The 12,841-nt window shown below is 45.8% G+C and overlaps 1 protein-coding gene across 5 annotated transcripts in view; it reads left to right on the top strand.

Moving 5' to 3' along the window:
- Nucleotides 1-201: 201 nt before the first annotated feature.
- The window catches only part of Styxl1 (serine/threonine/tyrosine interacting like 1), a 32,043-nt gene continuing 19,403 nt past the window's right edge, over nt 202-12,841 (top strand). For 2 of the 5 annotated variants that reach the window (XM_038346862.1, XM_038346858.1), the window contains exons 1-3: nt 207-342; nt 8,634-8,740; nt 10,261-10,322. In XM_038346862.1, the coding sequence (XP_038202790.1) occupies nt 8,638-8,740; nt 10,261-10,322 (165 nt within the window). In that variant the 5' untranslated portion in view covers nt 207-342; nt 8,634-8,637. Of the gene's footprint in view, nt 395-8,633; nt 8,741-10,260; nt 10,323-12,841 lie in introns of all 5 variants that reach the window. The other 3 variants (XM_038346860.1, XM_038346861.1, XM_038346859.1) reach the window with 3 other exon arrangements.

Raw genomic sequence — 12,841 nt, 5'->3', positions numbered from 1 at the left:
AAGCGCTGCCAAACCGCAAACGAAAGACCCGGCCCACTTCCGAGATCTCGCGAGAAAAAGCCTGACGTTTCCCCTCCCCTCCCGCCCGGTCGCTCGTAAGGAATCACCTCTGAACTCCGCCCACTGATAAGATCTCGCGAGAGAGGCTCGACTGTGCCTTGTCTGGTCACGGTCTCCTCCCCGCCCACTTTGAGGCTCGCCCGCTAGGACGGTCACGTGAATTAGACGGACTCGCGGGAACGCCCCTAGCAACCCGGTGCGTGGAGGACTTCAGGCGTTCTCCCCAGAGCGCGGAGAAGACAGGCGCTAGGTTAGAAGCGCCTTCCAGAAGCCGTTTCCCAGGTGGGGCTCCGGACACGTCCTGCCGGGGAGCCCGACCAAAGTCGCGCAGCAGGTCAGGCGGCCCCCGAGCCCCTGACTTCAGCCGAGCCCAGCCTCCCCGCCTCCGGAGCGAGGCTGAAGGGGTTCCGGGGAGCCAAGGAAAGTCCCGGGGCGGGGTGGGCAGCATTTCCCCACTCCACCGGGTCATTGCCGTCAGTCCCACAAGTTGCACGGAACCTTGCTGACTTTCTAGGCTTCGCACACACCCTGCTGGTATTAGCAAGTTCTAGCACTGACTTAGCAACAGGTGATGCGGAGGACCACCATCCTGTGGTGTGGAGGAGGAAACGTTTGGAGACTGTAATTCGGTCTTTGGTACCGTCTCTACCCCCTCGAACCTGCCAGTAGTGCGGGCGAGGGCAAACATTTTAAAGTTTACCCGGCGGTGGTGGCGCATGCTTTTAATCCCAGCACTTGGGAGGCAGAGGCAAGAGAATTTCTGAATTCGAGGCCAGCCTGGACTGCATGGTGAGTTCCAGGACAGCCAGAGCTCCACAGGGAAACTCTGTCTCGACCCCCCGCCCCCCCGCCAATGTATCAAGGCTATAGAGAGATGACTTAGTGGTTAAGAGCACTTGGTGCTCTTGCAGAGTTCAGAGCCTTGAAAAGTTACCAGGTGTCTCACAACCTCCTGTAACTCTAGCTCCAGGGATAGCCATCATCTCCAGCCTCCGTCGGTACCTACATTCACCTGCACATACCCACTGAGACAAAAATAAACGGAATTAAAGATGATAAAAATGTAAAATTAAGGGTTGGTAGACAACACCTGAAGAATGGCAGCTGAGGATGAACTCTGGTTCATATACATGCATACACGGCAAACATGTAAAAAGATGTTCCAGATCATAACCAGGTGTGAAGGTTCAGGTCTGTAATCCTAGTACTCAGGAGGCTGCAGGAGGAGGATTGTGAGTTTGAGGCCAGCCTGAAATGCTGTTCAAAAAATCCGAAACAACAACAACACACACACACACAAAAAGTCCAGGATCTGGGAGTAAGGAAGGGACTGGATGGGAGGGCATGGGGTTGGGTTTGATTAAAACACTTTATACATATGTGAAATTCTCAAACAATAAAATAAAAATTCGGTGTTCTAGCTCCGCTTAAGCAGGTCTATAATCCCAGGTTCTTGGAGGTTGAAGCAGGATGGTAGCAAGTTCAAGGCCTGCCTGGGTCAAGTAGGGAGACCTTGTCTCAAAATAGGGAATAAAAGGAGAGCCAGAGTACAGCTCAGTGGTAGAGTACTTTCCTGTTAGTCTACCCCCAGTCACATCAGCGGTACACACACACACACACACACACACACACACCAGTTCAGTTTGAGGGCCGGACAGTCATGCCAGAGCCTGCTGCCTCAGTGGACGACTACATCAGTGATAGTCTGCCTGGGGACAGTGACAGAAAGCCAGAGTTGGGGTAACAAACGACTTGAGAGCTTAAGAACATACCAACACGTAAAAGCTCACAATGACCATCTTGCTCTCCGTTCCCTGGCCTCCACCTCTTTGCTGGATTGGTAAGGTATACTACCGGCCTAGTCTTGGAGCTGGGGATGCCTCCTCTCGTTCTTTACTGCCTTTAGGGATGACTCGAGTGACATCGGGGCAACAGTTGGAGAAGTGACCCAGTGCTATGGGAACCTGGGGAAATAGGTTTGGAGTGGAGGTCATGTTAATGAACCGTTTTAGCCACCTAAGCTGAGACCTGCCAGGAGAATGGGTCCATCTTAATGGAACCCCTGGAGGAGGGAGGCGTCTCTTCCAGAAACTTGCCTGGAATTAGTGGGCTGGTGAGATGACTCAGTGGGCAAAGAAGCTTGCTTGCCAAGCCTCACAACCTGAGTTCAAACCAGGACCCACACAGTGGAACCAGAGAACCAACATGCTGTTGATTCTTCAGTAGTGGGAAGTATGTAGGCAAGGGAATGGAGGAGGCAGAAAAATGTAGTCCTGTATCCAAAGACAACATTCTTTCTGTTGGGGTGGAGATGTTTGGGTAAGCACTGACCTTGATCTTGTCTCCGGAGTGTGTGCTCTGGAAATTCTTTAATTTTCTGACGTCAGCTAGGGGTCAAGAGCTATGTATTATTATTAAAAGTTGTAGTAGTGGTATTTACCTTTGTTTTTCAAGACAGGATTTTTGTGTAGTCCTGACTGCCCTAGAACTCGCTTTGTAGACCAAACTGGCCTTGAACTCAGAGACCCACCTGCCTCTGCCTCCTGAGTGTTGGGATTAAAGGTATGCACCACCACCACCTGACTGAATATTATTTTTAAGGCAGGTTTTCACGTACCCCAGGCTGTCTTTAGACTTTTGTGTAGTCAAGGATGGCCTTGAACTCTTGATCTTCCTGCCTCTAACTCTAGAGTGTTGGGATTACAGGCTTGCACAACTATACCCAGTTTATGCAGTGCTGGTTATGGAATCTAGGGCCTTGAGAACAATAGGCAGACACTGTACCCACAGAGTTCATCTCTTTTTCTGTTTGTCTGACTTGAGACCAGTCTGAGAGTGGGCCTCATTGAATTCTGTTAGAGCCGAGGGAGTTAGAGGAGGTTGGAAACATCAGATGATTCAGGGCACCTGAAAACCAGTCAAGCAACTTGGATCTTCTTCCTTAGGATGTGTTCAGCAAGAGCTTTGAGACCATCACAAGCATGTTAGGAGGAAACAGGCTTGATTTAAATGCACAGGATCCCAGGGCCTGAGGGTAGCAGGGAATGGAGTGGCTGGGAGATTTGTCCGGGGAGACGACACAATGAGATGGCTAAGATGTGAAGGATGAGGGTAGCCAGAGTAGTGCAGAGGGTGGGACCAGTGCAAGCAGGTCACAAGGGTAGAGGGTAAGAGTTGTGGTTAACCAGGTCTGCAGCATGAGTGACAGGGATGTGGAGTGGTCTGGGGGTGTAATTTGTTGCTAGAGAACTTGCCTAGCGTGCAATAAGTCTGGGGTTGTATCCTTGGCTCCTCATACAGCAGACATGTGCATGGTGGTGCCAGCCTCCATTCCCAACTGTAGTAGGAAGCCACTAGTTTGTTCCCCAGCCACACAGACTCCCCAAAATAACCACACAGAAACTATATTATTTAAATCACAGCTTGGCCTATTAGCTTTAGCTTCTTATTGACTAGCTCTTGCATCTTAATTTAATCCATTTCTATTAATCTGTGTATCACATGGCTGTGACTTACCGGCAAGGCGTCTGTCTTTGTCAGGGCTACATGGCTTCTCTCGACTGCCTTCTTTCTTCCAGCATTCAGTTTAGTTTTCCCTGCCTAGCTTTTTACTCTATTCTATCACAGGCCAAGACAGCTTCTTTATTTATTAACCAATAAAAGCAACACATATATAGAACTTCCCACATCACCCAACAATTAAGAGGGACAGGCAGGAGGAGAGGAAGATGGGGTTCAAGGTCATCCTTAACTCCGTAAGAGAGTTTGAGGTCAGCCTGGGCTACATGAGAACCTGTCTCAAAACTAATGATAATAAAAAGGGATGTGGGTGTGCTAAAAGATAGCTCAATGGTTAAGAGTTTGTACTGCTCTTGCAGAGGACCTGATTCAGTTCTCAGCACCTACTCAATTGCCTATAATTCTAGTTCTAGGGGGATCCAATGCCTTCTCTTGACCTCCTTCAGCACCTGTATTTACTTGTATTACTTGCACATAAGCACACACACACATACAAGTGCACATGCATGCACAAAAACATTAATAAAAACAAAACTAAATCCTTTCAGTCAATCAGCAAAATACTCTATAGGCTTGCCCATAGACCAATCTGGTGGGGGCATTTTCTCAGTTAAGGTTCCCTCTTCCAAAATGACCCTTGCTTGTTTCAAGCTGAGATAAAACTAGCCTGCACAACCACATAAACAGAGGATGGTAGTGCATGCACGATTGTAGTCCCCGCACTCAGGAGGCCAGAGATGGCTTCAGGAGCATCAAGTTCAAGACCATTCTCTGCCTGCATAAAGGGAAGAGTCCTAGATTCTCAGGGTCCTCCCTTCTGTATCCTGGCTACACTTCTTGTCTAGGGAGGAGTGGCTTACTACCTTCTATCTTCTGTATTCATTCTATCTGAAATGATTAATAGTTGAAAAAAATCTGTTCGCCCCTCTCAAAACCAAGTTATTGTTCTAGTTTTGCATCAGTCTATGGCTCCATGGCAGGCTTTGTGCTCAGTGCTTTGCCCCTCAGCATAATTCATGTTGAGTGAGCTGAGCTAGATACTGCAAGTCATCCCAGCACTCAGGAAGCTAAGGCAGGGGTATCTTGAGTTTGAGGCTCTGCTTTTTAAAAGCATAACAAAGGAGAAGGCAACTGTGAAGTCAACTCTGATCTTTACAAAAAAAAGTTATATTTTTATTTATGTTGTGTACATGCGTGGGGCAGGGGGTATCAGCATATCATGGTTTGTGTGTGGAAATCAGGGCGGTTCAGGAATGTGAGAATTTTTTTTCTGAGAAATATGTTTAAAATTTGCCTTTATAAATCAAACTTGTACCCAGCCTGTACCCAAGTTAGTAGTGTGCTTGGAGATCATTTATACCTACTCCTTTTGCCTATACCCTGTGTACTCAACCTGATCAGAACCAAATGACCCCTGAGAAAACATTGTAATCCATCTCACTCTGCTCTGGACTTGCAATGCCTTTCACTCCTACAAGCTCAACTGAAGGCACAGCCTCAGTTGGACCGTGTTTCCTGTTTCTCCTCCATGACTGTCTCATGGCCCTGACTCCAGACGGTGTCTGTGTGGATGAGATGTGATGACCAGGTCATGGCCATGCCCTAGAAGCAGTGAGACATGGAAAGCAGTGTCCTCTCATGCCATATACGGAGGAACATGCGGATATAGCAGCATAATCATCTCTGGCTGTGCCTTTGTGTGCTTTTCTGGGTCATCAAGGCCAGAAGAACGTTTTCTCCCTTATGAGCCCCTGTAAAAGAGGCTCCTTCCTTTTTGTTACCATATCTGTTGTGTTGTTAATTATATAAAGAGGGCTCCTTTTTTCTGGACCACTCTCTTAGATCAGGAGAGGCCGGCACTTCTGAATAGCAAAGGCCAACAGAAGCTGTCTTTCCTCTCCTTATGCAGGTTGTTCTCCCCTTCCACTATGTGAATCCTGGAAATCAAACTCAGGTCATCAGGGTTGGTGGCTGGCACCTTTGCCCCCTGAACCATCTCACCATTCTTTTAAGTCGTGGCAGCATTTGGATTGTCCCTGGCTACCAGGTTTATCACAGCAGTCTAACATCCTGCTCACTGAGCTAATAAACTCTGAAGTTAATTCAATATTAAGACTCCATCACCAGGCCCCTTGGGTTTCCTGTTTTCTATATGTGCCTGTATTTGGGAACTACAGTATCTGGCTTTGCTACTTCTTTTTCTCTCTTCCTCAGTTCTCTTCCCCACCCCAGGTGGATGGTGACTTCTGACCTCCCATTGCTGGTAGAGTGGGGTTAAAGAGATGGGGCAGGAAAGTTCCCATGCTGAGTTTGAGCTGACTCATTTTCCCACACAGTGCTTTTGTGAATCTTTCTTGTTTGCAGTTCCCCTGGCTGAGCATGGTCATATGTCTTCCTGTCTTCAAAGCCATGGCACCTCTCTCTCTCTCTCTCTCTCTCCCTCCCTCCCTCCCTCCCTCCCTCCCTCCCTCCCTCTCTCTCTCTCTCTCTCTCTCTCTCTCTCTCTCTCTCTCATCTCCTCTCTCTCTCTCTCCTCTCCTCTCTCTCTCTCTCTGTGTGTGTGTGTGTGTGTGTGTGTATACATGCATATGAAGGCCAGAGAGCAGCCTTAGTTGTCATTCTCAGATAATGGATAATGTTCACTTTTGTTTTGTATCTTAAGACAGGTTTTTCTATGTAGCCCTGGAAGGCCTGGAACTCAATATATAGATCAGGAAGCTCTGCCTCCCAAAGGTTCCAAAACAGAACTACTAGCTAGGACCAGGTATTCAAGCATGTAGGCCTTTGGGGGCCATTTCACATCAAAGCATAATAACAAAGACAGGGAAAAACAGAAAGCAAGAAGCCCCACTGACAGCAATTAAATTAGCATCCCCTGATGATGTTGAGGTGGACAGAGCTGACCAGCTGGGACTCCATTAGGGGGTGAAGTTTATAGATAGCATGGGAGGGAGGAGGAGGGAACTAAGTCTACAACAGGAGGGCTGCAGTGACAGGACAGGGAATGGTGCTGTTTGCGACTAAAAAATAACCAGGTGCTAGAGGTACGGCATATATGTGTATAAGTTTTGGCATGGCACTTTGGGTGGGGTTAGAGAGACAGCTCAGTTGATAAAATACTTGCCATCCAAGTCTACAGACCTGAGTTCAATTTCTAACACTCATATAAAAAGCCAGATGATACGTGTACATATGCACGTACACACGCATGCACGCATGCATGCATGCATGCATATATATACACACAGAGACACACAGACATAAACATGCACACACACACACACACACACACACACACACACACACACGTAGACATAAGTTTCCATCCCACCTGATCCTGCAGCCATTCGATTCCAAAGAAACATACAGAGGCTTATATTAATTGCAAACTGTTTGGCCTATTAGCTCAGGCTTTTATTAACTCATTCTTACAACTTAACCCATAATTGTCGTCTATGCTTAGCCACATGGCTTGGTACCTTTTCTCAGTAACGCATTCTCATCTTGCTTCCTCTGTGTCTGACTGGTGACTGCATCTCTGCCTTTCCTCTTCCCAGAATTCTCCTAGTCTGGTCACCCCGCCTATACTTCCTTCCTGGCTACTGATCAATCAGCATTGTATTAAACCAATACAAGTGACAAATCTTTACAGTGTACACGAGCATTATCCCATAGCACTTCCCCTTTTTTTCTTTTCAAAACAGAAACTCTGAATCTAATCTCCTTTGTTTAGCTTTTTTCCTGACCATTATCCATAACAGCTTGTAACCAACACCCTAAACAAAGACAAACATCCATAATCCATTTTTGGGAACATGGGTGTAGTTTTCTAGGCTATTTACTGCTGATTGTGGGCTCTGATAATCTTATGGAAACCCAAAGAAAATTTAGGATTATGGTTAAGTCCTGACTGGAGTATTCTGTGGGTATTCTCAAGCAAGCAGTCTTGCAGCTATTTTTGATGCAGAACTCAGAAGAAACTACAACAGAGGTGCTCTGAAACATTGGGTCATCTGGGCCATCTGTTCCCATTGGAGAATTTTCAGCGGGTCTTCATCGATCAAGCCTTGTTTTTCTTAACTAAAAATGAATCCACAGCCTCTCATTTTCTGTGGAAACAAAATCAAAACCTCTTCTCCAAAGTTACATATCCTTTGATTTAAATTTTGAAGTCAAGACATTTTCAAAATATACAGGTTGGATTAATCCAGCAGCAATTTATGATCAAATGTCTCTTAGTAGCTGTTGCTCCTTCCTCAGCAGTCAAACAATTCAAAGATAACAACATACAGTATCCATATTCTGTATATTTTTCATCTTTATGTGACTTTTCTTACTTTTGTAAGGACTTTATTCTTTTTCTTTTCCAAGCCTGCATATATTTTTAAACATACTGTAAACCATTGAGAGTTTTTTTGTCTGAATCTGTCTTTACTGTAAATCTTTTTCTGACCACATGAGTCTTTAATCTGCCAAGTGGCATAGCTAGGATTAAAGCGGAGGCTTTGGCAGCTGGCTCAGCCCATTCCTTGACTTCCTGAGAGTCTAGCTTCATGGTGGAAGTATTGGCAGGAGCCATATTTATTGCCATAACTCTGAGTAGTTTCTAGGTCCATACCACCACCAAGAAGCATGCTGTTGGCTGCTCATAAACACATTTAAGTGTTTGGTGACAGGGCCTGCCTCTTAAAAGAGCCACCATGCAGTTTTTGAGAGCTATTGACATATCTCAGGCAGGGCATTTGTCTAATGTTCAGGAGCCCTAGGTTTAATTTCTAATACATGCATACACACACACACACAAACATAGAGAGTCAAATAGTAACTATATCATACTTGGTATTATATGGCTGCATAATCATAATAACATTAGCATATTTATGTATAATATATGCATATGTTGTGATTTATACATGCTTGGCAAGCACTTTGTCAATTGAGCTACAGCTCTAGCCCCTTACTTCTAATTTTTGAAGTGTTTAATTCAGTTTCTCATTTTCTGGTCATTTGTCTAAGAAAGATATGTTAACTTGTGTACTGTTGATTCTTCCCAGTAGGATGGCTGAGTTGCTCTTCTGTGAGCCAACAGAACTCTATAACATCTTGAATCAGGTCTCAAAGCTGTCCAGACTAGCTGAGCCCAACTACCTCTGTTTACTGGGTAAGTGGAAAACAGCAGCACACCAACCCAAACACACATACCAACATCAACGTACAGACACACAACATATACACCAACACACATAGCCAATTAACCACACACAGTTAATCAATGGGTATGTTGAGAACAGTGGTCTGCAAACCTTCCTTTTGAAGGTTAGCAAAATCTCGGGTGGAGGAGATGAATGACGTTAGAAAATTATTTTATTGTTTGGTTCAAAATACTGCCTGTGAATAGGCTCAGTAGATAAAATACTTGCCATGCAATCATGAACACCAGAGTTTGATCTCCAGCACCATATAGAAATCAGTTGGTTTGGCAGCCTGCCTGTAATCCTAGAACTCAGGAGGGAAGATGGGATACACTGGGCAAGCTGGCTAACTAGACTCTGTGAAGCTCTGGGTTCAGTGAGAGACCCAGTCTGAGAAAATAGGGTGGGGAGCAATTGAGGGAGACACATGGGTATTTGCACACACATGTACATGTACCCTCACACACTCTTATGCACATGCTTATATACATACACCACACACATGCACATACAAAGGAAAGCAATGCTGCTATTGAATGTTTTGCTACTTGAAAGATAATTCAAGATTAGATCAAGGAAAGTTCCTCACAGCATGGTAGTGCAGGCTGGTGGTCCCAGCACTAAGAATTCTCAGGCTCCCTGGGTTACATTTTGAGACTCTGTCTCAAAGAAATGAAGAGGTCAGCTGGATGGTGTGGCATGCTTTTAATCCCAGCACTTGAGAGGCAGAGGCAGGTGGATCTCTGTGACTGGGAGGCTAGCCTGGTCTAGGACAGCCAGGGCTACACAGAGAAACAACCCTGTCTCGAAAACCAAAGGGGTGAAAAAGATAGAAAGAAAAAGAAAAAAGAAAGGAAAAAAAGCCAGTATGTACTGGCTTTGTGGGAACCTAGTCTGTTTGGATCCTCACCTTCCTAGACCTGGATGGATGGGGGAGGAACTTGGACTTCCCACAGGGCAGGGAACCCTGACTGCTCCTTGGACTGGAGAGGGAGGGTGAGGGGGATGGGAGGAGGGGAAGGGAAATGGGAGGAGGGGAGGAGGTGAAAATTTGTAAAATTATATAATTTAATAACAAAAATTTTAAAAAAAGAAGAAAGAAAGATGTAAATGTGGTGGAGTTAAAGGGATTTTTTTCTGTTTTAGGACAAAGTCTAGGGACTGGAGAGATGGCTCCGTGGATAAAGGAACCCACACGGGGGAAAGATAACTGACTCCACAGATATCCTCTGATCCCCACTGTGTGTGGCATGTGTGCACCCTCCAGTGCACACATAAATGTAGAAATTATTCATTTGAAGATGAGAGTCTTACTGTGAAGCCCTGGCTGGCTTCAGACTTTCAGTCCTCCTGTCTCCTTTGCCCACTACATACACACTAGGTGTGGCGATCACAGCTGTGTTTGGAGTGGACAATTACTCCCCTACGCACCAGTGTTCTTGTGTTCCTTTACAGTTCCCATTCTGAGTTCAACTCTTTTCTTTCTCAGATGTTCGATCCAAAAGACAGTATGACGAGAGCCACGTGATCACTGCCCGTAGAGTAAAGAAGGTATCGGTTGTCAGATGCAGGCAGCCTGGGGACCTTGCAGGAGGAGAGGGAGGCTTTGTCCTGGGTCCACAGGGAGCATCAGCTGTGAGGGACAGGTTGTCAGGGAGGCACATGTCCCATGGATCCCTCCTACATTCCCTGAGTTCATTCTGGTAGGCACTCACTGTTTCTGCCATTGTTAAGTAGGTACTATGGCCTACAGGCAGGGCGTCTGGGAACTGAGGTCCATACAGCCTGTGTACATATGACTTGGCTGTGAGTTTGGTGCTGGGTCTACTTTGTCTAGTCTCGGGCATCTGGTAGGTAGTCAGTACAGATTGTTGGCGCATGCAGACCAGTGACCAGAGAGAGGCCTTCCCTCTGCCCAGACACTTCCCAATCTTTGTTTAGCATTTTTGTTTATATGTTATGTGATCATGTGTGTGTATATGTATTATGTGATTGTGCAAGTGTATTGTGTAATTGTGTATGTGTATTATATGATCATGTGTATATTATGTGATCATATGATTGTGTGTGTGTCTGTGTTCATATGCCTAAGTGTATATGTATGTGATATATGTATGGTGTATGTGTAGTGTGTGTCTGTAAATGTGTGTGTGTGTCTGTGTGTGTATTATGTGATTGTGTGAGTGTATGTATTATGTGATCATGTATATATATGAGTGTGTATGTATGTGTGTGATATGGTGTATGTGTGATGTGTGTGTAATGTATTTGTGTATTATGGTTGTATGGGTGTACTATGTAATCATTTATGTGTATTGCATGACTGTGTGTATATTATGGTTTTTTTTTCAAGACAGGGTTTCTCTTTATAATGGCCCTGGCTGTCCTGGAACTAGCTCTGTAGACCAGACTGGCCTTGAACTCTGTGATTGTCCTGCCTCTGCCTTCCAAGTGCTGAAATTAAAGGCATGTGCCACCACTGCTGGGCATGTGTATTTTATGTGGTCATGTGATCATGTGTGTTTAGTAAGCCAAAGGGTGGTAGTTATCTTCTCTGTCACTTTTCATCTTATGCTTCTTAAAATTTTTATTGCATTATTATTTTTTGAAAAGTGTGTGTGTGTGTGTGTGTGTGTGTGTGTGTGTGTGTGTGTGTGTGTATGTACATGTGCGCACGTGAGTGCAGATGCCTGCAGAGTTCAGAAGAGGACATTGGATCCATTGAATCCCCTACAGATTGAGTTACAGGCAGATATAAGTCACCCAAGGTAGGTGCTGGGAATCAAACTCACCTGACCCCTGTCTCTCTCTGTGGGGCATGGGTATGTATCTGGGCATGGCCAGGCCATGCCACATATGTGGAGATCAGAACATAACCTCTACATGTGTGTCCAAGGAATTGAACTTACGTCCTCAGGCTTGTCAGCAAGCACCTTCCCCTGCTGAGCCTTCTCACTGAACCTTATTATTTGTTTGTTTGTTTGCTTTTCAAGACACGGTTTCTCAGTACTGGAACTTGCTCTGTAGACCAGGCTGGCCTTGAACTCACAGAGACCCACCTGCCTCCCGAGTGCTGGGATTAAAGGCGTGTGCCACCACTGCCTGACCCTTAATCTTTTTTATTATTAGCCAGAGTTTGGCCTAGGCTGTCCTAGATCTCATGAGCCTCCTGCCTTAGCTTCCCCATGCTGGGATGTCATGTGTTGACCCTTACCAGGCCACAGCCATATTCCTGAATGTTCTTTTGAGCTTCTAGACCAATGAGATTTCTCCCCTTTGAGTTGCAGAGATCCTTGTTGGTCTGGACTTCTGTGATCCTTAACTTTCTGCCTTGACACTATTCTATAAAGTAGAATACATGGGTACTTATCATAGCCGCCTGCCCTCTCCAGGTAACCTTACTCCCTCCCCATATGAACTCTGCCCTCTCCAGGTGACCTCACCCCTTCCCCTGGTGAGCTTGTCTTCTCCTCAGATGAGCTCATCACCTCAGTACACAACACGTTTCTTAGTTACTTTTCTCATCTTTGCTGTGACAAAATCCTTGAGGAAAGCGATTACAAGAAGTAAGGGTGTGGGTATTTGAGCTCACAGTTGAGAGCTATGGTCCTGTCTTAGTGGGGGAGGCATGATGACAGGCATGTAAGCCAACAGGTCACATTTTGTCCATAATCAGGAAGCAGAGAGTGGACCAGAAATGAGGCTGGATTATAAAATCTCAAGTTTAGCCCTGTGGTGGTGGCACATGCCTTTAATCCCAGCACTCGGGAGGCAGAGGCAGGTGGAGTTCTGTGAGTTTGAGGCCAGCCTGTTCACAACACTACACAGAGAAACCCTGTCTCGAACCATCATACCCTCCCCCCCATGAAAAAAGTAAAAAAAAAAGAGAGAGAAAGTGAGCACCAGCATTTTCTCTGCTTCCTGACTATGGACACAGTGTGACCAGTCGCCTCACATTCCAGTAGCCACACCTCGTCCCCACAATTAACTGTACCCGCAAACTATGAGCCAAAATGAACCTTCTCCTATAAGTTGCTCTTGTCAGACATTCTGTCACAGCGGTGGGGACA

This window comes from Arvicola amphibius, chromosome 10, assembly GCF_903992535.2.
Source record: "Arvicola amphibius chromosome 10, mArvAmp1.2, whole genome shotgun sequence".
Taxonomy (NCBI): Eukaryota; Metazoa; Chordata; class Mammalia; order Rodentia; family Cricetidae; genus Arvicola; species Arvicola amphibius.
This window is presented reverse-complemented; position numbering and strand designations above follow the sequence as displayed.